A 23,078-nucleotide genomic window follows, 5' to 3' on the forward strand; every position below is an offset into this window, starting at 1 on the left:
ATCATGGTGACAGCCCTCCAGGGGCCGAGGCTCAGCTGGCCCGCGTGACCGTGCGTCACAGTAGCTTTATGATGGAAGGTGCTCTTACCATTCCGGTGTCATAGATACAGGAAGTGGCCTGTGTGCCCTCCTCAGTTCAGTCCAGTCGCTCAGTCGTGTCCGGCTCTTTGCGACCCCATGAATCGCAGCACGCCAGGCCTCCCTGTCCATCACCATCTCCTGGAGTTCACTCAGACTCACGTCCATCGAGTCCGTGATGCCATCCAGCCATCTCATCCTCTGTCGTCCCCTTCTCCTCCTGCCCCCAATCCCTCCCAGCATCAAAGTCTTTTCCAGTGAGTCAACTCTTCGCATGAGGTGGCCAAAGTACTGGAGTTTCAGCTTCAGCATCATTCCTTCCAAATAAATCCCAGGGCAGATCTCCTTCAGAATGGACTGGTTGCCCTCCTAGAGTTACGCTTTATCTCATAGTTTGAGCCTTAGTGCTTCCCTGGTGGCTCAGCTGGTAAGGAATCCACCTGCAATGCAGGAGACCTGGGTTCGATCCCTGGGTCAGAAAGACCCCCTGGAGAAGGGAAAGGCTACCCACTCCAGTATTGTGGCCTGGAGAATTCCATGGACATACAGTCCACGGGGTTGCAAAGAGTCGGGCACGGCTGAGCAACTTGCACTTGAGCATCAGCTGAGCATAGTTTCAGCCTCCTCGGAGGCTGGCTAGGGGCGCCGTCCTCGCTGGTCAGCTGGCCCGGCCCCCAGCTCAGCCCTTCTCCTGTCCTGGTTGTTACCCCGTCCGTCCTGGGGCGTCTTCGAACAATTGCGTCTCCCAGCGCCCCCGCCCCACTCTCAGCCTCCCCCCACTCAGGCCCCCCTAAGGAGGGCCAAGTGCTTTAACTCTGCTTCCTGCCAGTGGGTTTAAATAGGCAATCACAGCAAGACAATTAAAAAACAGTCCAGAGGGCGTCTCCCTGCTCCGCCTCCGCTCACCTTTAATTCATCAGCTGTATGGGCGCTGGGGGCTCATCGAGGCGCCAGGGGCTCTTCGTCTGGCTGGTCCCTCCACCCCCGGGCCGCGGGACCCCTCGGGTCCAGGGCTTCTGCCCCCTACGTCCACCAGGGTTTTGCTCGTCCTGGGAGCAATCCTGTCGGCTCTGTGTCCGTCCGGGACCCCCCCCCATCCCGGGCCGCGGGACCCCTCAGGCCCAGGGCTTGGCTCCCCAGGTCCACCCGGGCTGCACTTGGCCGGGGAGCGTGCTGTCTGATCTCTGCCCATTTGGGTGCCCCCCCCGACCCCCCGGGCCACGGGACCCCTCGGGTCCAGGGCTTCTGCCCTCTACGTCCACCAGGGTTTTGCTCGTCCTGGGAGCGTCCTGTCGGCTGGACGTCCGGCTGGGTGGGCCTCCCCTGAGCCTTGCTGCAGCGGGCTTCCCTCCACACCTCCCTCGTTCCCGGCTGCGGGTGGATGCAGGGCCCTTGGGAAGAGCCGGCCCGCCCCGCCGCTGGTTTCCCAGTCCATTTCTGTGCCCCGAGGTGGGGGAGGCAGCTTCCTTCATTGACTGTAAACAGGCAGGGGGCGGGGCAAGACCAGGCAGGGCTCGGGAAGCTCAAAGCGGCGTTGCTGGACTGTATTCCCTGCCTTCTCCGCTGGCCACCGGCATCCCTGCCTGGTCTCGGGCACTGCAGCATCAGTAGGAGAAACGAGGGGGCCACACAGGTTCATGCAGATTGAGCTTGTTCTCACTGCCACCGAAGTAATAACGCAGCGTCGTCCCCGAGTTGCCCTTCCTCCCTGCACCAGCTCACTTGAAATGTCCAGAATGCAGAAGCCTGAGCCAGATCTCTGTGTCCTTCTCCAGGGCCTTCTATGAGCAAGCCTCCTGGCAGGCAGCTCCTTCTGGGGGGATGGCCCCCGAGTCTGCCCTCCCTCACCGGGCCGGGCCTGGTTCTCCCCTCCCAGAACCCCCCCGGACAGCTCTGCCCTGGGGTCCGTGCGTCCCCCGCCTGCTGCCATCGTCCTGGCTGTTTGCACTCAGTCCATTAACAGCAGCCACTGACCACCTCCCCGGCCACCCACAGGCATCAGCTCCCACTCTCTGTGTGCTGATGAAAGCAGCCTCTCGTGAGGTTTGGGAAACAGCCGGGGGTTGGGGGCTTTGGAAGAGTCTTGACTGCTGCTGAAGCTGAAACTCCAATCCTTTGGCCACCTGATGTGAAGAACTGACTCCTTGGGAAAGACCCTGATGGTGGGAAAGATTGAAGGCAGGAGGAGAAGGAGACAACCAAGATGGTTGGATGGCATCACCGACTCGATGGACATGAGTTTGGGTAAACTCCGGGAGTTGGTGATGGACAAGGAAGCCTGGCGTGCTGCGGTTCATGGGGTTGGAGAGAGTCGGACATGACTGAGCGACTGAACTTGCCACTTGCCGGCTTGTGATTCTGGGGAATCCATTTAAGGCTTCTGGGGCAGAAGGGACACAGTTTCCCCGTGGAGGTGGGCATCGCAGGAGATGGTGGCGGTGACGACGCTCACTGACATCCTCACGTCCCGCAATTGCTGTGCAGTCAGTGCGTCCCGCACTCTGCCTGCCAGCCGACCTCCCCAGGCCCAGAGGTGCCCCACGCTGCACCCACGCCAGAAGCGGCGTCTCCCCTGCCCCCGGCACCTGGCTGGGCCTGAGGCCCTCCTCCCTCTTGCCCCGTGGTGCCCACCACCCTGCCTTCCCAGCGTAACCTTTGGCCCCAGCCCTCCTGCTGTGACCTCAGCTGACCAGGGCCCCCCACCCCGAGCCCAGCTCCCAGGCCAAGTCTGATGCCCACTTGTCCATCCACCCCAGCCGATGTGCCAGCCAGCTCCTTCTCCCCATCCAGCCCGGGGAGCTCATGCTTTCAGCCCGACTCTGAAGCCCCCTCCCTCCTGCTGTCTGGAGGTCCCCTGGGGTGCCAGAACCCTGTCAGCTCAACCCGCGGGTCGCCGCTCTCGGGGGCCCCAGCTGCAGACTGCAGGCATCCGTCCCGTGCCTGTGTCCCTACTGCCTGGCACCTGCCTCAGACCTGGGCGTCTACCTTCTTCCTCCTCATTCCCGGGGAGCCTAGCAAGACCTTGCTAGGCCTGGCTGCGGGCACCCCACACCCCCTGCCCCAGCCGCTTGCACTTTTCTGGCTGAGGTCAGTCCAGCGAATGCAGGTACAACCCCGGCCGTGTTTTCTAGACTGCCACCTTTTCTGGACACCGAGGTTCTAAATGGCACCAGACCAGGCCACCCACTGTGTGCTAGGGGGTCAGAGGAGACGAGACAGAAAGAGAAATACAAGACAGAACCGTCCCGAAGCTGCTTGGGTGCCCTGCCAGGCCTGGCCTGCAGCCGTCCTCAGAACATTCTCAGAAACAATGCCTTCCCCCTCCTTGGGGACTCTGTCCCGTGTCTGGAAAAATCTTCTAGCTGGGGTCACGGCAGAGTCAACAGAGCAGCTGAGAAAATGTAAACATGCTTGGTCTTCTTTGTGGAGTCCCTGGTGGCCGCTCCCGTGAGGATGTGTACTGGAGAGCCGGAATATTAAAACATCAAAGAGCGTCGTTTGGGGACAGTTTCTCTTGGCTGGTTTCCAGGTGAGGACCGTGGCCGGGGAGCCGGCGGGACAGAGGCGTTTAGTGCAGGGCTGGGCATCTGAAGCAGGCTTCTTCTCATGCTTTGGAGGCTCTTGATTCCAGCAGCCTTCCCCTTTTCCTTCCCTGAAAGTTTATTTCTGTCTCTGGCTCCGGCCCTGCTCCCCGGGGAGGACCCAGATGGAGAGCTGGGCGCGTTCTCAGCACTCCGCCACCAGCCCGGCCTGCAGGCTCTGCCTTCGTGGCCTCGGGCCTGCACCCGCCTTCCCCTTCGGCCTTCCCCTTTTCTGTCTCCTCGTGCATGCAGGAGGCTGTGGCCCTGTCTTGCAGTGTGGCCAGGGGTCCTTCTGTGTGGCCAGGTGCTGGGCTGCTTCTCCGTTCCCCTTGTGGAGGCTGTGTCTTCTCTTGCTTCTTAGTTTGTGTGCCCTTGGGCTTGCGTGATGGTAGCTGAGCGTGGTGACGATGCTCGGGCCCACCTTGCGGGTCACCTGAGGACAGCTTCCCTAGCCTCTGCCTGCAGGTGTTCTCTGGAATGGGCAGGTGCCCCAGGCATTAATGCCCCAGGAATGGCCTCGATCCCTGAGGACAGGTGCCCGCCTTCCTTGCCCCTCACAGGGCAACACGCGGCATCTCCGGTCCCCAGTAACCTGCTCGTGGATGCCTGCCTTGGCTTTCGTCTCGTCCTCGTTTCTTATCCCTGCTCCCTCACTCTTACCGTCTGGGATTACTCCCCAAAGAAACAGCTTGCACCCCAAAGCTTACAGAGTCTGCGTTTGAAGAGGCGAAGTCAGGGCCTGGCTCCCACTCTTCCCTTTCAGCAGCTGCTGCTCTTCCTTGAACCTCGACTCCTCGGACTGGAAAGGGCACTTCCTGTTCCATCCCCCAGCCTTCATCTCCTTGCCTGACTCTCTTCTTTACAAACCTTTCTCAGCAGGACGCCATGGCTAAGGCTTGTATTTGAAAGTCACAAAATAGTCGGGGGATCACTAGCTCCATATACCAAGAGCGAATTTCTCCCCTGAAAGCACTTGCCGGCTGCTGCCTTTTCAATGGCTTCCTGAGTCAGGGAAGTGGACCGAGAAAGTAATATGGGGTGGGGATGAGGCCAGCGTTGGTTGTTGGAGAGCCGGTGGCTGTTTGTGAAGATGCGGTCCCTTCCTTCCTCATTGATTCTAGCCCCTGGATTGCTCGAAATGGCCTGCCCGTCGGCGTCACTGTTGCTGACAGCAGAATCTTTGGCCCAGCATTGCTCCCTGAGGTCTCTGCTGGCGCTTACTCAGGTGGGGCTGTGGAAAGACTCCCTTTGTCCCAGAATACAGTCGTCCTGTGCGTAACTTGAGATGCTATGTGGAGAAACGTTTTTGGTGTGAAAGCGCCTCACCATTTGCTCCTTTTGTGGCAAATGGTAATGGTGCCCCTTATGGTGATGAAGCTCCATTTCCTGTTTGAGCACACTTATCTAGCTAAAGGAAAGTGGATCCATTTTCAAAGGTAATGTATTTGGAGACTGGAAAACTGGGAAATAAATATGGGATGCGGTCTCCCAGAATGTGGGGTCCAGGCAGGGTGTCTCCCACAGGGAGTGGGTGGGTGTCCTTTGTCCTTTTTGCTAATGTCCGCCATTGTTTATGACCTTTAGACTATTTCTTTGGAAGAAGGGTGGGGATTTTCTTATCTGAATAGATATTTTTGGAAACCAAAGCATGTTCCTGAGTAGACTGTGTAAGCAAAGCTTTTTAAGCGGCGTGAATTGTTGGTTGTTCAACTAAATGAGTAATACAAAAATAGACCTTCAGCCTTAGATTGAAATTCCAGGTATTTGCTTCCGGAGGCTGAGGCTGCTCACTCGTGGCCTGCCGCACGTAGGGCGGGAGGCAAGGGTCAGCTGCCGGGTGGCAGTGAGCATTGATTTTTACAGAGCCCAGCCATAAAGGAAGGCCCGGGAAGCTGCGCCTCACTCTCAGGGCCCATTGGCTGTTGGAGCGACCTTACCACTCCAGGCAGGAACCCTCATTTACTGGAGCGTATTTATTTTTACATTTCAATGATGTATTTTTGATGAACTTGATTAAGCAGTATGCGTTCGGCCCCGGGAAACACCACTGCAGTTTATAAACAGTGAATTCAGGGAGGTGCGGAGTTCCTGGAATTACGGCGGTATTTTTGTTTTTATGTGCCTCAGTGCATTTCCTTTTTTTAAAAAAGTAAAAAACAAACAGATCAGTTCTTGCCCAAAACATGTCTGCTTTTTCTTCTAAAGTACACCTTTGTATGAATTTCTAGAAATGTCTACTATATCCTTCTTTCAAACACCTAACCATACAAATTAATCCCAGCTAACAGCTGTTCGTCATATGTCATATTTAGAACTGCGTCCTGTTGGCTAAAAAATGCACAGCCTGAGGGTTGCGAGTTACGTTTTACCGGGGACAGAATGAGGACTTAGCCTGGGAGACAACATTTCCAACAGCCCTGAAAAATGGCTCCAGGGAGGCAGAGGGGAGAGGTCAGTGTAAGAGATGATTTTTGTGAAGGAGATATGTGTGGTCAGTCACACATTTTGGTAGAGGCTTGCTGCTAGCCACAAGGAGCAGATGTCACCAGTAACAATTTTAGTCCTTTTCTCAATTTGAGGAGATGCAAGAATTAGGCTCATAAAATGCTTTCTTGAAAATACCTATCTACAGGCTTAACCTGCCAGTTTTTCGCAGAGCAGAGAGTGCCCCTTTCCTGGTCTCCACTCTGAATGCCTCTCAGGGGGTGTGGAAGGCCCCTGGCTGCAGTGGTCGTGGGCACAGCTGACAAGGGCCGGTTTTCTGTTGGCAGTCCCCGCAGCCCTTGGCCTTCGAGGTCCGTGTCACTTTCAAGGCTCCCTAACATGCTGCTTGGGTTTTCTTGGTAGGCAACATGCAGCCTAGCAGAATGCTGGCCTTTGATGCCCTGCCTGCAGGTTCCTGCGAGATCACACCCGGCCCGATACGGCAGTCTGTCCCCATTTAACCCCCTGTCCCCCGTCCTCTCTGAATCCCTGCAGAAATGGAGATCTTCGCCCTTTTCAACAAACCGAAGAGCCCTCAGAAGTGCCGGCAGTATTACCCTGTCACTGTTCCTCTCCGGGTCTCCAAGAACGGCCCGACGGTCAGCGGTCTGGACGCCAACTGGCTGGAGCACATGAGCGACCACTTCCGGAAGGGCGGCGTCCTGGTGAACGCAGTCTCCTCGCTTGGCTTGGTCCACGGTAAGGACCACATCCCCACCCCACCCCCATCAAGTGGCCCTCCTGAACTCTGCTTTTCACGCCTGTCATCTCAGCCCACTTTCAGAACCACCCCCCACCCCACCGCCCCAATTCAGAAAGTTCCACGGGTTTGATTTCAATTCACACATCTGGAGGAGTCGTCCACAAAAGCCCACACCCGTGCTCGCCCAGCCCCTCTAGGAGTCAGCCAGGTCTATGCTAACACCATGGAGAAGGGGAGGGGCCGTTTCATTTCATCATGGTGGCCTCCGTGGAGGTTGCTTTTAAAGGCTTTTAAAGAGATTATTCCTGGGGTTTGTTAATTACCCCCTAGGATCCTGCCGCTCTGAAAGTGCAAATTGTTTGTAGACATCATTACAGTTTGAAGTAACAGTAGCAGCACCTTGGAATTAACAGCAGAGGAGTGAACTGAACAGCTGGGTTTCTGTAAACTCTGTCGGGATACACACTGCTCCCGGGTCTCATTGCACCCAGCAGCCCTGCCAGTAATGGGTTCTCTCTGGGGGTTTGCTGCTCAGGCAGCAATATTGGTGTCCGCTTCTCTGAGGCAGAGAGAAAGCTTGTCCCAGATGGGTAAATGTGTCAAGCAAAGAAGGGGTTTTCAAGCTAACACGAAGGTGGGTTGAGTCGCTAGGGTGCATCAAAACCCAGAGACCATTTGGGGCGTGGGGCCAACCTGCCAGCACGTGTGGATCTTGAGGGCTGCCAGTCAGCAGGATTCTTGAGCAAGTGAAATGTGAAGGAACACCGAATCCTTTGATCCCAGTGAAACCTGGCAGGGGGCACCGACATTGAGCAGTTTTCTCTCTAAAAATTGGCAGAGTCAGGAACAGAGATTGGATTCTGTATTATTTGCAATCCTTGAGCTGCTAGCAAACATCCTTGGAAGAGGCATCGGTCTTAATTCTGAGTGCCCACGCGTGTAGTCATCTGAAACCTTCGGAGCGCTGTAGAGCGCGCGGGCCAGTCTCGTCCTGTGCAAGGCGTTTGCCACTGTCTGAACAGCAGTGTCTAATGGTGACGGGTCCACGCAGTAGCAGCAGGCATTGCATGGCACCGTGGCCCACGGCTACTTGTGGACAGAAGCAGGATATAAGATAGGTGAGTGGGCCACTGGGACTCGAAGATGCTCTGTCTCTGTGCCACCAGCCGTGAGTGGCCACTGACCACTGGAGATGTGGCAAGTAAGACTGAGAAACTTAATCTTTACTTTATTTAATTTTTATTAATTTCCATTTCAGTAGCCATAAGAGGCTGTCAGCTAGTGTGTTAGACAGTGCAATTCTAAAGCGTATTTTCTTTCTTTTTTAAATAGCCATGTATTTGTTTTCGCTGCGCTGGGTTTTCGTTGCTGCGTGCAGGCTTTTTCTAGTTGCAACAGGCGGAGGCTCCTCCTTGGGCTTCTCTGGGTGTGTGGGCTTCGCTTGTTTCCGAGCACGGGCTCTAGGGTGCACGGGCCTCGGTCGCTGTGGCTCGCGGGCAGGGCCTCAGTCCTTGTGGCTCGCGGGCCTTGGTCGCTGGGGCTTACAGGCTTAGTTGCCCCACAGCATGTGGAATCTTCCCGGACCAGGGACGGAACCTGAGTTCCCTGCCTCGGCAGGCGGATTCTTAACAGCTGGACCACCAGGGAATTCCTAGAGTATTTTTCATTAATACAACTAAGGAAGAGTCAGTTCCGTCCCCTGGCGACAAGGTCAGTAATCTCCCTGTGCGCCAGGAGGCCTTCCCTGGGCGCCGGCAGAGTTCTTGCAAGCTGGGGGCTGTGCTGGCTGGTTGGAGACGCACCATCCGACCCCAGGGCATGTGCTCAGAGCAGACGGCTACAGCCTCGTTCACCGGCGTCAGAGGTCCCGGCGGGGACCCTTTGCCTCTTGCTTCCGCAGGGACACCCCCTCACGCCTCTCCGGGCACACAGCGACGGCTCCTTTTAGCTCCTCCTGGGCCCAGAGAGGCACTCTGTGGCTATGCGTGGTTTTAATTCTCCGCCTGGGAAACCGAGGGTTAGTTGTGCTAGCCTCTTAAAGATGGGCAGGGAGGTGTGGGGGCCGGGAGCTGCCGGGGCAGCCACTGGGCCTGCTCCACCCTTGGGGGAACTGGGGCTTCAGAGGGGAGGTTTTCTCTTTGGCCCTTTGCCTGTCAGGGGCCAGCCAAGCCCCCAGAGAAGACACCTCGAACACGAAAGTCTGTGCAGCCCTTCAGTGTCTGGCTGGCTGTCGCGCTTTAGCCGTCCAGGCTGCGTTCTCACCTCCACTCCTCCCCTCCTCGTTCTCCAGCCTCAAGTCCAGAAACACAGACAGCGCAGGCAGTCTTTCTTCACATCTGACTTGAGTGTTAGAAATGCCGTTACAGCCTCCCTTGGCTTCAGCTGCATGAAATCCAGCCTTCCCGCCTTGAAGACAGAACATGAAATTTCCTCTGGCACTTGAACGAGAAGCCTTGCGCTGAGCCCGCGGTGTCTCCACAGCAGGGCTGCCCTCGAGTCCTGCTCCCCTGGCTGCGTGTCCCTGTCCCCGGAATGCATGCAGACTCCTCACATCAAAATGAATCTGAACCCACTCAGCATTCCGACAGGCTTTCTTCCGGACGGTTTTGAGGGGGTGGGGGAGCAGAACTTACTGGGTGAGGGAGTTTCTGCCCTGGAAAAGCCCAGGCTTTCCTTTGGCCGGGGAGGAAATACGTTCTTTTCCCAGAATTTTAAAAAAAAAAAAAAAGGCAAGCTAATCATCATTATAAAAGGAACCTATTTCTAGTAGGATAATTGGTGTCCTTACAAATAAACCTGGCAGAGCCAGGAGCACGTCTTTAAGCTGTTCGCCAGCTGGGAAAAAAAGCACCAGTCTTCTGAACTGGATATTTGTGCTTCAAAATATTTTCCACAAAGTTAGAAAATGCCTGAGAACTTTGTCCCATAAATTAGGTGATGTTCAGTTCAGTTCAGTTCAGTCGCTCAGTCGTGTCCGACTCTTTGCGGCCCCATGAATCACAGCACGCCAGGCCTCCCTGTCCATCACCATCTCCCGGAGTTCACTCAGACTCACGTCCATCGAGTCCGTGATGCCATCCAGCCATCTCATCCTCGGTCGTCCCCTTTTCCTCCTGCCCCCAATCCCTCCCAGCATCAAAGTCTTTTCCAATGAGTCAACTCTTCACATGAAGTGGCCAAAGTACTGGAATTTCAGCTTCAGTATCATTCCTTCCAAAGAAATCCCAGGGTTGATCTCCTTCAGAATGGACTGGTTGGTTCTCCTTGTAGTCCAAGGGACTCTCAAGAGTCTTCTCCAACACCACAGTTCAAAAGGATGTTCAGCTCAAAAGATTCCAGCTCAGTTCAGTTCAGTCACTCAGTCGTGTCCGACTCTTTGCAACCCTATGGACTCCAGCACACGAGGCCTCCCTGTCCATCACCAACTCTTAGAGTTTACTCATACTCATGCCCATCGAGTTGGTGATGCCATCCAACCATCTCATCCTCTGTCAACCCCTTCTCCTCCCACCTTCAATCTTTCCCAGCATCAGGGTCTTTTCCAGTGAGTCAGTTCTTCGCATCAGGTGGCCAAAGTGTTGGAGTTTCAGCTTCAGCATGTGTCTTTCCAATGAATATTCAGGACCGCTCTCCTTTAGGATGGACTGGTTGGATCTCCTTGCAGTCCAAGGGACTCTCAAGAGTCTTCTCCAACACCACAGTTCAAAACCATCAATTCTTCATCACTCAGCTTTCTTTATGGTCCAACTCTCACATCCATACGTGACTACTGGAAAAACCATGGCTTTGACTAGACAGACCTTTGTTGGCAAAGTAATGTCTCTGCTTTTTAACATGCTGTCTAGGTTGGTCATAGCTTTTCTTTCAAGGAGCAAGTGTCTTTCAGTTTCATGGCTGCAGTCACCATCTGCAGTGATTTTGAAGCCCCCAAAAATGAAGTCCGTCACTGTGTCCACTGTTTCCCCATCTATTTGCCATGAAGTGATGGGACCAGATGCCATGATCTTAGTTTTCTGAATGTGGAGCTTTAAGCCAGCTTTTTCAAGAATCCAGTTAAGACTCCTGTTTTTGAGTCCTTACCTCACAGCACATGGAAAGGCTGGTACTGTCCTCCTGTTTGGGCCTCTGCTCGTGCCTCCCGGGCTCGTCTCCTGAGAACAAGCAGATGTCCTGGGCTGGGGAGGCTGTGCTCTGGGGCTCTGGGGAACTTCCAGTGTGGCTGAAAGGGGCGCCCAGTGGTGGTCCCGGGCCCTGGCAGTCCCCGTGCGCTGGTGCGTCCTCAGCAGCCCGCACGCCAGCTCCTCTGGCCTCGGGTACTGTCGTCCTGTCTGTAGAGATGGAGGCACTAAGAGGTTAAGTCGTTGCTGTGGGTCCCGGCTACTGATTGGCAAGAAAGCCCTTGGAGAAGAAGAGGAGACAGGAGGCTGCGCTGGCGAGGGGTGGAGCCCGAGGGGAGAGGGGAGCTGCCCTCGGGGAGGAGGGGGTCCCGGGGATGCTCAGACGGCAGGATGGCCAGGCTTGCAGAAACACTGCAGCCAGTGAGATGAAGGCCAGAGCCCGTGCTTCTCGAGGGTGGGCGAGGCCGGCGGGGTGGCCCTCTGCTGGCGGCCGCTGGGGGCTCTGGCAGGGACCGGAAGTCTGGGGTAGGGAGACCCACCCAGAGCTGGTTTCCCACCAGCGGCTCCCAGGCCTGCGGAGTCCCTGCTGCCCTCGCTGGGGGAGATGCTACCATCCTGGGGCGGGGGGAGGGGGAGGCACCGCCCTCGCTGGGAAGCGGCCACCAACCCCGTCCTTGCCCCGCCATCGCCTCCCTTTGTCCCCCTGGCCCTGGCCTTGCTCTGCGGCCCTCTTGCCCTCCCCTTGGCCTTGCCCATGGCCTGTCCCTCCCCGGTCTCCTCCCGGACCCCCTGACCCTCTCTCTGCCCTCAGCCTCCTCTCCCTGCCTCACCCTCACCCGGCCTCTTGCCTCTGGCAGCAGCATCTCTGTGAGGCCCATATGTACGTGTCTCCTGTCATTTCTAAAATGCCCTTTGCAGCCCGTTGTCCAAACCAGATTCCAGTCCAGCAGCAAGCACCCCGTACGGTGACTACATCCTCGATTCTCTTTGACCTGAGAGAGTTGTTCTTCAGGACCCTGCCTGCTTCAGATTAACCTAGCCTCTCATACTGTCCTGCATTCTAGATTTGTCCAGCCAGTGCCTCATGGTGGTGTCTTATTTCTCCCACATCTATCACTATGAACTGGAGTTTAGTCCTAAGACCTTGACACATTCAGCACTTAGGCCTAGGATGCACTCCGGATGCTGCCGTGTTTGTGAAGCTCTGTCACATCGGATGGCGTTCTGCCTGCACAGCCCTCCCCTCCTGCCTCTCTGACACGTGGTGCCTGCACAGCCCTCCTTTCTCTCTGACACGTGGTGCCTGGACAGCCTTCCTTTCTCTCTGAATTCTGGGTTTTCCTTAAGACTCTCTGAAGCCCCAACTTCATGTCATCCAAATAACATTTGGTATTTAGGCCCCATTTTTGATGCCTAGAATAAGCCAGATTGCCTTCTATTTGCAAAATATGTATGTAAAAACATGTGCATATTCCAAATAAAATATACATAGGGACACATATTGTAGGCAGACATATTTTTTTACCTTTTTATTTTGCACTGAGTGTAGCTGATGAACAGTGCTGTGATAGGTTCAGGTGAACAGCGAAGAGACTCAGCCATACATAGACATGAGCCATTCTCCCCTAAACTCCTCTCCCGTCCAGGCTGGAGGCAGACATATTTGCAGGTCCTTAGGCAAGGCCTGCTTCCTATGCTTCTTAGCATCCCAGTGTGTATACCCTGTGGTCTGTATGCAGAAAGCAAGCAATAAAGGTTTTCAGGTGCTGCTTGCTGGTTCTGAGTGCTGAGGAGAGCCGGTGTTGGGATGTGCCTCCCCAGGGCCCTGCAGGCTGGGGGAGCAGGGGAGGGGGAGGTTGCAGTGCGTTCACGGCCACTCCTTTGGCCAGCCGCAGGCTCCAGGCATGTTGGCTTCATGTTTGCAGGCGTGGCTTCTCTTTCAGAAGAGCTGCTGAATAAAGCAAAGGGTTTCACGAAGATTTCACTTAGGCTATGAATGCATTTTTTCCTCTGTCCGTGGCATGTCTTTAAGGAAACTTTGTCCTGCAGTATAGCCCACATAGAGACACTATACAGTCAACAAAAACAAGACCGGGAGCTGACTGTGGCTCAGATCATGAACTCCTTATTGCCAAATTCAGACTTAAATTGAAGAAAGTAGGGAAAACCGCTAGACCATTCAGGTATGACCTAAATCAAATCCCTTATGATTATACAGTGGAAGTGAGAAATAGATTTAAGGGTCTAGATCTGATAGACAGAGTGCCTGATGAACTATGGAATGAGGTTCGTGACATCGTACAGGAGACAGGGATGAAGACCATCCCCATAGAAAACAAATGCAAAAAAAGCAAAATGGCTGTCTGGGGAGGCCTTACAAATAGCTGTGAAAAGAAGAGAGGTGAAAAGCAAAGGAGAAAAGGAAAGATATAAGCATCTGAATGCAGAGTTCCAAAGAATAGCAAGAAGAGATAAGAAAACCTTCTTCAGCGATCAATGCAAAGAAATAGAGGAAAACAACAGAATGGGAAAGACTAGAGATCTCTTCAAGAAAATTAGAGATACCAAGGAAACATTTCATGCAAAGATGAGCTCGATAAAGGACAGAAATGGTCTGGACCTAACAGAAGCAGAAGATATTAAGAAGAGGTGGCAAGAATACACAGAAGAACTGTACAAAAAAGATCTTCACAACCCAGATAATCATGATGATGTGATCACTAATCTAGAGCCAGACATCTTGGAATGTGAAGTCAAGTGGGCCTTAGAAAGCATCACTACGAACAAAGCTGGTGGAGGTGATGGAATTCCAGTTGAGATATTTCAAATCCTGAAAGATGACACTGTGAAAGTGCTGCACTCAATATGCCAGCAAACTTGGAAAACTCAGCAGTGGCCACAGGACTGGAAAAGGTCAGTTTTCATTCCAATTCCAAAGAAAGGCAATGCCAAAGAATGCTCAAACTACCACACAATTGCACTCATCTCACATGCTAGTAAAGTAATGCTCAAAACTCTCCAAGCCAGGCTTCAGCAATACGTGAACCGTGAACTCCCTGATGTTCAAGCTGGTTTTAGAAAAGGCAGAGGAACCAGAGATCAAATTGCCAACATCTGCTGGATCACTGAAAAAGCAAGAGAGTTCCAGAAAAACATCTATTTCTGTTTTATTGACTATGCCAAAGCCTTTGACTGTGTGGATCACAATAAACTGTGGAAAATTCTGAAAGAGATGGGAATACCAGACCACCTAACCTGCCTCTTGAGAAATCTGTATGCAGGTCAGGAAGCAACAGTTAGAACTGGACATGGAACAACAGACTGGTTCCAAATAGGAAAAGGAGTGCGTCAAGGCTGTATATTGTCACTCTGCTTGTTTAACTTCTATGCAGAGTACAGCATGAGAAACACTGGACTGGAAGAAACACAAGCTGGAATCAAGATTGCCAGGAGAAATATCAATAACCTCAAATATGCAGATGACACCACCCTTATGGCAGAAAGTGAAGAGGAGCTAAAAAGCCTCTTGATGAAAGTGAAAGAGGAGAGTAAAAAGTTGGCTTAAAGCTCAACATTCAGAAAATGAAGATCATGGCATGTGGTCCCATCACTTCATGGGAAATAGATGGGGAAACAGTAGAAACAGTGTCAGACTTTATTTTGGGGGGCTCCAAAATCACTGCAGATGGTGACTGCAGCCATGAAATCAAGAGACGCCTACTCCTTGGAGGAAAAGTTATGACCAACCTAGATAGTATATTCGAAAGCCGACTAAGGTCCGTCTAGTCAAGGCTATGGTTTTTCTCTGTGGTCATGTATGGATGTGAGAGTTGGACTGTGAAGAAGGCTGAGCACCGAAGAACTGATGCGTTTGTACTGTGGTGTTGGAGAAGACTCTTGAGGGTCCCTTGGACTACAAGGAGATCCAACTAGTCCATTCTGAAGGCGATCAACCCTGGGATTTCTTTGGAAGGAATGATGCTAAAGCTGAAGCTCCAGTACTTTGAACACCTCATGCGAAGAGTTGACTCATTGGAAAAGACTCTGATGCTGGGAGAGATTGGGGGCAGGAGGAGAAGAGGACAACCCAGGATGAGATGGCTGGATGATATCACGGACTCGATGGACGCGAGTCTGAGTGAACTCCAGGAGATGGTGATGGACAGGGAGGCCTGGCGTGCTGCGATTCATGGGGTCGCAAAGAGTCGGACACGACTGAGCGACTGAACTGAAGTGAACTGACACAGATCCTGAGCTCGGTGGGTTTTCACAAGGTGAGTGCACCTGTGTGACCAGCCCCAGATCAACAAACAGAGCGTCCCAATCCATCAGAGTCTCTCTCACGGCCTCGTCGTGCCTCTCCCCAAGGCCGACGGCAGTGCTGGTTGGAAGCGTCGTGGATGGGCGTGAACTTTGTATGGGTGGAGCCTGCCCTTCTTGTGTTTGGCTTCTTCCCATCATTCTCTTTGTGAGATTCGTCCCCGTTTTTACGCATCATTCGAATCGTTTTTTCTCACTGCTGTATGCGCTCTCTTGTGTTGATAGATACAGCGTATCCATTTACAAGCATGTTCTTGGTCTGTCTTTGCCCCCCTGCGGGAAAGGATGGCTTCTGCACAGATTTGGTCCCCAGCAGAAGCTATAAGGCCATCTCACTGCAACTCCACTGCGATGCGCCCAAAACACGAAGGCGGGGAGCACAGCCTCGTGGTCAGAGCACGCCCACTCTATGAGACCAGGCTCTGAGGCTGTCCATCACCCACCACCGGCCAGAGCAGAGCCCTGGCACATCCCCGTGGTAGAAAAATTAAGTATTCTGTCAGCTCTTGAAAGAACAAAGGCTTTGGAATCAAGCAAACCACATTCAGATTGAGATCGGCCCTTGTGTGCACTTGAACGTGGACATGTGACCTTAGTCCTGTGGCTTCCGTCCATGTTCTCACCGCTCAGAGGGACACATGAGCCTTGCAGAACTGGGGAGAGGATTCACTGAGAAGCCATGAACACGCCTGGCAGAGGCCTCCTAGCCGGCATGCACCAGATCAGGGCACTTCCTCCCCATCTGGGCATCTGGTCGGGTCAGTGGCACAACCTGTAGTCTGACCCTTACTGGCACTGAAGCGGGGTTCCGCCTCCTCTGGCTTATTCACCGCTTCCAACAGGGACTGCAGGGAAGGAAGGCAGGGAAGGAGAGCAGACGTGAGGGCTGGAGAAGCAGCAGAGGCAGACTCTGGGGTGTGAATCAGGAGTGGCACGCACCATTGCCCAGATGGGGTGATTCCATTTGCAGGGGGTTCCGTATCCATATAACCCAGCCAGGTAGGGCTGTGAGGTTGGTAGAGGCCACTCCAGGAACCAAGGTGGTGCCCTGACTACCATGCTGGTAGGGAGACGGGATGTCAGGGGCCACGGACATCTGGGATGCCAGCGACGCCAGTATGGGTAATTTAGACCATCTTAGCGAATTATTGGAGAAGGCAATGGCACCCCACTCCAGTCCTCTTGCCTGGAAATCCCCAATGAACAGAGGAGCCTGGTAGGCTGCAGTCCATGGGGTTGCTAAGGGTCAGACACGACTGAGCGACTTCACTTACACTTTTCACTTTCATGCACTGGAGAAGGAAATGGCAACCCACTCCAGTGTTCTTGCCTGGAGAATCCCAGGGACAGGGGAGCCTGGTGGGCTGCTGTCTATGGGGTCGCACAGAGTCAGACATGACGGAAGCAAGTAACTTAACGTATTGTTGGGTTGGCTCAAAAGTTTATTCAGGTTTTCCCATAAGATGTTACAGACACAGCAAATGAATTTTTCAGTTCAGTTGCTCAATCATGTCCAACTCTTTGCGATCCCATGAATTGCAGCACGCCAGGCCTCCCTGTCCATCACCAACTCCGAGAATTCACCCAAACTCATGTCCATTGAGTTGGTGATACCATCCAACCATCTCATCCTCTGTCATCCCCTTCTCCTCCTGCCTTCAATCTTTCCCAGCATCAGGGTCTTCTCCAGTGAGTCAGCTCTTCACATCAGGTGGCCAGAGTATTGGAGTTTCAGGTTCAATATCAGTTCTTCCAATGAACACCCAGGACTGATCTCCTTTAGGATGGACTGGTTGGATCTCCTTGCAGTCCAAGGGACTGTCAAGAGTCTTCTCCAACACCACAGTACAAAAGCATCAATTCTTCGATGCTCAACTTTCTTTATAGTCCAACTCTCACATCCATACATGACCACTGGAAAAACCATAACCTTGACTAGATGGAACTTTGTTGGCAAAGTAATGTCTCTGCTTTTTAATATGCTGTCTAGTTTGGTCATAACTTTCCTTCCAAGGAGTAAGCGTCTTTTAATTTCATGGCTGCAATCACCATCTGCAGTGACTCTGGAGCCCAGAAAAATAAAGTCAGCCACTGTTTCCACTGTTTCCCCATCTATTTGCCATGAAGTGATGGGACCAGATGCCATGATCTTCATTTTCTGAATGTTGAGCTTTAAGCCAACTTTTTACTCTCCTCTTTCACTTTCATCAAGAAGCTTTTTAGCTCCTCTTCACTTTCTTCCATAAGGGTGGTGTCATCTGCATATCTGAGGTTATTGATATTTCTTCTGGCAATCTTGATTCCAGCTTGTGCTTCCTCCAGCCCAGCGTTTCTCACAATGTACTCTGCATATAAGTTAAATAAGCAGGATGACAATATACAGCCTTGACGTACTCCTTTTCCTATTTGGAACCAGTCTGTTGTTCCATGTCCAGTTCTAACTGTTGCTTCCTGACCTGCATACAGATTTCTCAAGAGGCAGGTCAGGTGGTCTGGTATGCCCATCTCTTTCAGAATTTTCCACAGTTTATTGTGATCCACACAGTCAAAGGCTTTGGCATAGTCAATAAAACAGAAATAGATGTTTTTCTGGAACTCTCTTGCTTTTTCAGTGATCCAGCAGATGTTGGCAATTTGATCTCTGGTTCCTGTGCCTTTTCTAAAACCAGCTTGAACATCGGGAATTTCACAATTCACGTATTGCTGAAGCCTGGCTTGGAGAATTTTGAGCATTACTTTACTAGCGTGTGAGATGAATGCAATTGTGCAGTAGTTTGAGCATTCTTTGGCATTGCCTTTCTTTGGGGTTTGAATGAAAACTGACCTTTTCCAGTCCTGTGGCCACTGCTGAGTTATCCAAATGGGTTGGCATATTGAGTGCAGCACTTTCACATCTTTCAGGATTTGAAATATCTCAACTGGAACTCTATCAGCTCCACTATCTTTGTTCGTAGTGATGCTTCCTAAGGCCTTGTTGACTTCACCTTCCAGGATATCTGGCTCTAGGTGAGTGATCACACCATCGTGATTATCTGGGTCATGAAAATCTTTTTTGTACAGTTCTTCCGTGTATTCTTGCCACCTCTTCTTAATATCTTCTGGTTCTGTTAGGTCCCTACCATTTCTGTACTTTATCGAGCCCATCTTTGCGTGAAATGTTCCCTTGGTATCTTTAATATTCTTGAAGAGATCTCTAGTCTTTCCCATTCTATTATTTTCCTCTATTTCTTTGCATTGATCACTGAGAAAGGCTTTCTTTTTTCTCCATGCTATTCTTTGGAATTCTGCATTCAAATGGCTATATCCGTCCCTTTCTCCTTTGCTTTTTGCTTCCCTTCTTTTCACAGCTGTTTGCAAAGCCTCCTCAGATAGTCATTTTGGTTTTTTGCATTTCTTTTCTATGGGGATGTTCTTGATCCCTGTCTCCTGTACAATGTCACGAACCTCCGTCCATAGTTCATCAGGCACTCTATCTATCAGATCTAGTCCCTTAAATCTATTTCTCACTTCCACTGTATAATCATAAGGGATTTGATTTAGGTCATACCTGAATGGTCTAGTGGTTTTCCCTACTTTCTTCAATTTCAGTCTGAATTTGGCAATAAGGAGTCCATGATCTGAGCCACAGTCAGCTCCCGGTCTTGTTTTTGCTGACTATATAGAACTCCTCCATCTTTGACTGCAAAGAATATAATCAATCTGATTTCGGTATCGACCATCTGGTAATGTCCATCTGTAGAGTCTTCTGTTGTGTTGTTGGAAGAGGATGTTTGCTATGACCAGTGTGTTCTCTTGGCAGAACTCTATTAAGCCTTTGCCCTGCTTCATTCCACATTCCAAAGCTAAATTTGCCTGTTACTCCAGGTGTTTCTTGACTTCCTACTTTTGCATTCCAGTCCCCTATAATGAAAAGGACATCTTTTTGGGGTGTTAGTTCTAATGAACTTTTGGGCCAACCCAATAAAAGGAGAATAGAGACATTTTCTAATAGACCGTACCTTGGCCAGTTGTCACGACGTGTGCATTTCAGGCTGGCCTTGGCAGAGGACTGGCACCTAGGGTGGGCTGAAGGGAGCTTGCTTGGCAGGGTCTTCATGTCCCAGAGGCTGCAGAGCATGAACAGGTTTCTCACAGCATTTACCTCTTGGGGTAACAGAGCAAGTCTCCTTTTCCCACACCCTTCTTGTGTATCATAAGCTTGGAAAGTGAAGGTGGCCTTTTGCCCAAAGACCGGCATCAAATATTTATACAATGCCAGGGCAAACGGCTTCCTGTGCACAGTAGGGAAGCATCTTTACTTTAATAAAAAATGCAGTGATAATGGAGTGTTTTCCATCGATGGAAGGTGAGTTAACCTTTTTGCAGGGGGAGCCTCGCTCTGAGAGCGACCTTTCAATCCCAGCTCAGAGCATGCGACAGCGAGGCTGAGCCGAGACGGTGATGGAGAGACGGGCGGGGGGTGAAGCCGTCCAAACAAGGGGCTCTCTAAAAGCCCGGCTGTCTGCTCTCTGTGGCTCATTGACTGTTTTGCTGTTACAGATGACCAGATTTTGACAGCCACTCTGAACGTGCTGGGTAGTTAAGGGGTGAATCAGCACTCTGGATTCAGAGCCGAGCAGTGGGCTGAGAGGTTGGAGGTGACACTGGATAAGCAGGATGGTGAACAAGGGCCCGGTTTGTTCCTGCTTCCCGCCCCCAAGCCTGGACCCCACAGCCCTCCTCCCTGTGGGCGAAGGAGGGGAGGCCAGGCAGGGGTTAGGAGAGCCAGCCCCCTTCCCTTGTGGACCTCAGCTGTGTCACGCTGGGCATTCCAATGCTCGGAGGGCGTTTGGCACATTTAAAGGACTTGGAGGCTCACCGGTAAGGAGATCTGTAGCTGGAGACTTTGAAAATTGGGTGTAATATGTTTCGTAGAAGCCTTGTAGGCATGTGTGGTGTGTTGATATAGTACTGAAAGGTCAGTGAGTATCTTCCGGCCCCAAGCATCCCCAGGTCAGGATTGGGGAGAGCTTTATTCACAGGGGTTCCATAGGGTGTCCCTACAGTGGCAGGGTCTTCCGCTGGACCTGTGTTGCCCCAAACTTAAAAAGTGAGACAGACTATTGCCCATGCTTGTCCTGGACCCCAAAAGACTTATAATATGGTTCAGCCCAAGAGTACTTCTGTTCTTTGCTGCTCACCTTAGTAAAATGTATCTTAGAAGGACATTGGACTTGGGAGGAACTTTTCAGCAGAGTGAATGAGAGAAATAAGGTTAGTGCTTTTGCTAAGGCTAGTTGGTAACAGACTATTGGTTTAGGAAAGAAAATTAAAAGCAGAGCATGGTACTGATTAACCCACAGGGATCTTACTGGAAATGGAGTATTGTTCTGTCAGGTAGGAATAATATAAGAGGCTACCGTGCTCCAGGAATTCCCCTCAGAGCCGTGGTTTGTTGAGTTGATCAGGCCCCTCTCTCACTCTGGAATAATCAGCAATATCCCCCAGGTATTCCTGGTCTCGAATTTCTTAAGTTTTGATCGAGCCTTGTAACGGTCAGTTATTGCCACAATGACGCTGTGTAACAAACCACTCCAAAGCGCCCTATTTGCATGCTGGCTGGAGCAGCTTTGTTGAGGCAGCTGGGCCCGCTCTCAGGTCTGAGGGTCAGCGGATCTAGGCTGTGCTCCACTGGGGCAGGTGAGCTGGGGCACGTCCTCTCAAAGTGGTGGCAGAGACATGAGATCAAGTGCAGCCATGCCCATGTTTCTCAAGCCTCTGCTTGCATCCCATCTGCTGAAATCCCACTGGCCAAGCAAGTCACCTGGGTCAGCCCCTGGTTGGCTGGTCTCCTCCCCACCATTAAGCTGACTTGGTCTCGACTTTCTTCTCACGATTCTGCTGCTCATCTGGCCCTTGGTGGCCCCTCGCTCACTCTGCAGTCCTATTCAAGCTGTGTCTTCTCCCTTGAACTCTCAAACCTCGTGTTCCCAGCGGCTTGCTTGCAGTTAGTTCATATCTCTACTCAGAGTGGCGCACCCACTCTCAGCACTTCGGTCAGAAACAGCAGGACAATGTCCTCCAACTCCACACGCCTCCTCTCCTAGCCCACTTTGTATTCTCATAGCATTTACCTCCTTGGACGTTGTCATCATCTCCCTGCAGGGGGAAGCTCCATGGAGCAGGGTCTTCGTTTATCACCCGTGACCTCAAGGGCACCTGGTGCATAATAGGTGCTCAGAAGAGACTGAAGGAGGCAGGGTCTCTGGAGTGAAAGAGGATGGACTTTTGTCTTTCAGGCTTCTTAGACCTTGCTAAGTTGTTCTCTGGAAAGTTTGTGCAGTTGAAATTCCCTTCAGCACTGGAAGGTTTTTCTATGCCATAGAGAGTGGTAAGCAGAGCCATCTATTTGTTACTTATTTTGTTGTTGCAAATAAGATGCATGTTTCTCATCCTGATGGCTGTTTTGGTTTTGCTTGTGAGGTCTGTTGGAAGTCAGGCGCTGAGGGTCACTATGTGTGTCCATCTGTAGGTCTTCTTGTGACTGCTGGACAGTGCAGGCAGTTTCTGAACTTCACTGTGACTTGGGGCTTTCTGGATTTGTCTCCCTTCCCTTCTGGATGAAGAAGAGCTCACATTCTTGCGTGAACTGCCCTTTTAAAGGAATTGTCCTTTATACCATTAAACATTTTTCATGTCTGTTGCCGTAACCAAACACCGTGGGCTGGGTAGCTTGAGCAATGGACGTTTATTTTCTCATGGTTCAGGAGGCTGCACACCCACGGTCAGGGGCTGGCAAGTTCTGTTTCCAGCGAGGTCCCCTTTCCTGACTTACAGATGGCCACCTCTGTGTCCTCCTATAGCCCTTCCTCTGCACATGGTTGGGGGGCTGGGGGGCGCTCCTGTGTCTCTTCCTCTTCTTCTAAGGACTCCAGGCTGGTTGGACTAGGGCCCACCCTTATGATGTCACTGAATCTTAACTACCCCCGGAAAAGATATGTCTCCAAATATAGTCACTTTAGCGACCAGAGCGTCAATGTCTGAGTTGGGAGTGGGGTTGGGGATGGAGTTCAGCCCAGGCAGGTGTGACGGAGCAGTGATTTGTACAGTACTGACTGGCAGGAACTGTGTCCCCACTCCCCCTTCACAGATAAGAGGACAGGCCCCTGAAAGGGTCATCTTCCTTTTCCAACACAGCACGGGCCCAACCACCTGCTTCTGAGTCCATTCCTCTATCCCACGCAGCCCTTCATCTAAGGGAACCCAGGGCATTTAGGAGCCACTTACTAAATGCGCCTCCTTGAAGGTCTTCTGCAGGGGCGAGGACCCTGGGTGTATTTTTCTCGACAGTCTCATTGCCTGAGGCAGTTCTGCATCGTTTCATATGTGTGATGTACAGAACTCAGAACCTTACCATTGATACGCCCAAGGAAACGTTTTCAGTGGTAAATCATTTGGAAAAAGTCCCCCTTCCCCCAGGCTTCACCTCCTGACGAGAGCGTCCTGTGCTCGGCACGCACGCCACACAGCTGCCAAGGAACCAGCGCCTATGGACCTGGTCTGCGAGCCCAGAGCTGCTGTGTCACACCCAGCCCCCCTTCCGAATAATCTCTCTCCCCTCCGTATCGTTTTCTCCTAAAAATTGTCCCTGAATGACTGCGTTTCCCCCCCCCCCCCCGAATCCGTTCTCCCCAGTGCTTCCTGACACTGGAGTGTGAAAAGGAAGGTAAACGTGTGAAATCAAATGGTGATTGCTAACAATGAGATTTGGGCTCATAAAATCAAGGATATTATTCAAAACTGCGAGGTAAATGA

The 23,078-nt window shown here is 52.1% G+C and overlaps 1 protein-coding gene across 1 annotated transcript in view; it reads left to right on the forward strand.

Annotated features, from left to right (window-relative positions):
• The window catches only part of RFTN1 (raftlin, lipid raft linker 1), a 227,996-nt gene that overhangs the window by 156,873 nt on the left and 48,045 nt on the right, over window positions 1–23,078 (forward strand). The window contains exon 6 of the mRNA XM_040263565.1: window positions 6,639–6,842. Within this exon, the coding sequence (XP_040119499.1) occupies window positions 6,639–6,842 (204 nt within the window). The remainder of the gene's footprint in view (window positions 1–6,638; window positions 6,843–23,078) is intronic.

Source organism: Oryx dammah, unplaced genomic scaffold (assembly GCF_014754425.2).
Source record: "Oryx dammah isolate SB20612 unplaced genomic scaffold, SCBI_Odam_1.1 HiC_scaffold_2, whole genome shotgun sequence".
NCBI lineage: Eukaryota > Metazoa > Chordata > Mammalia > Artiodactyla > Bovidae > Oryx > Oryx dammah.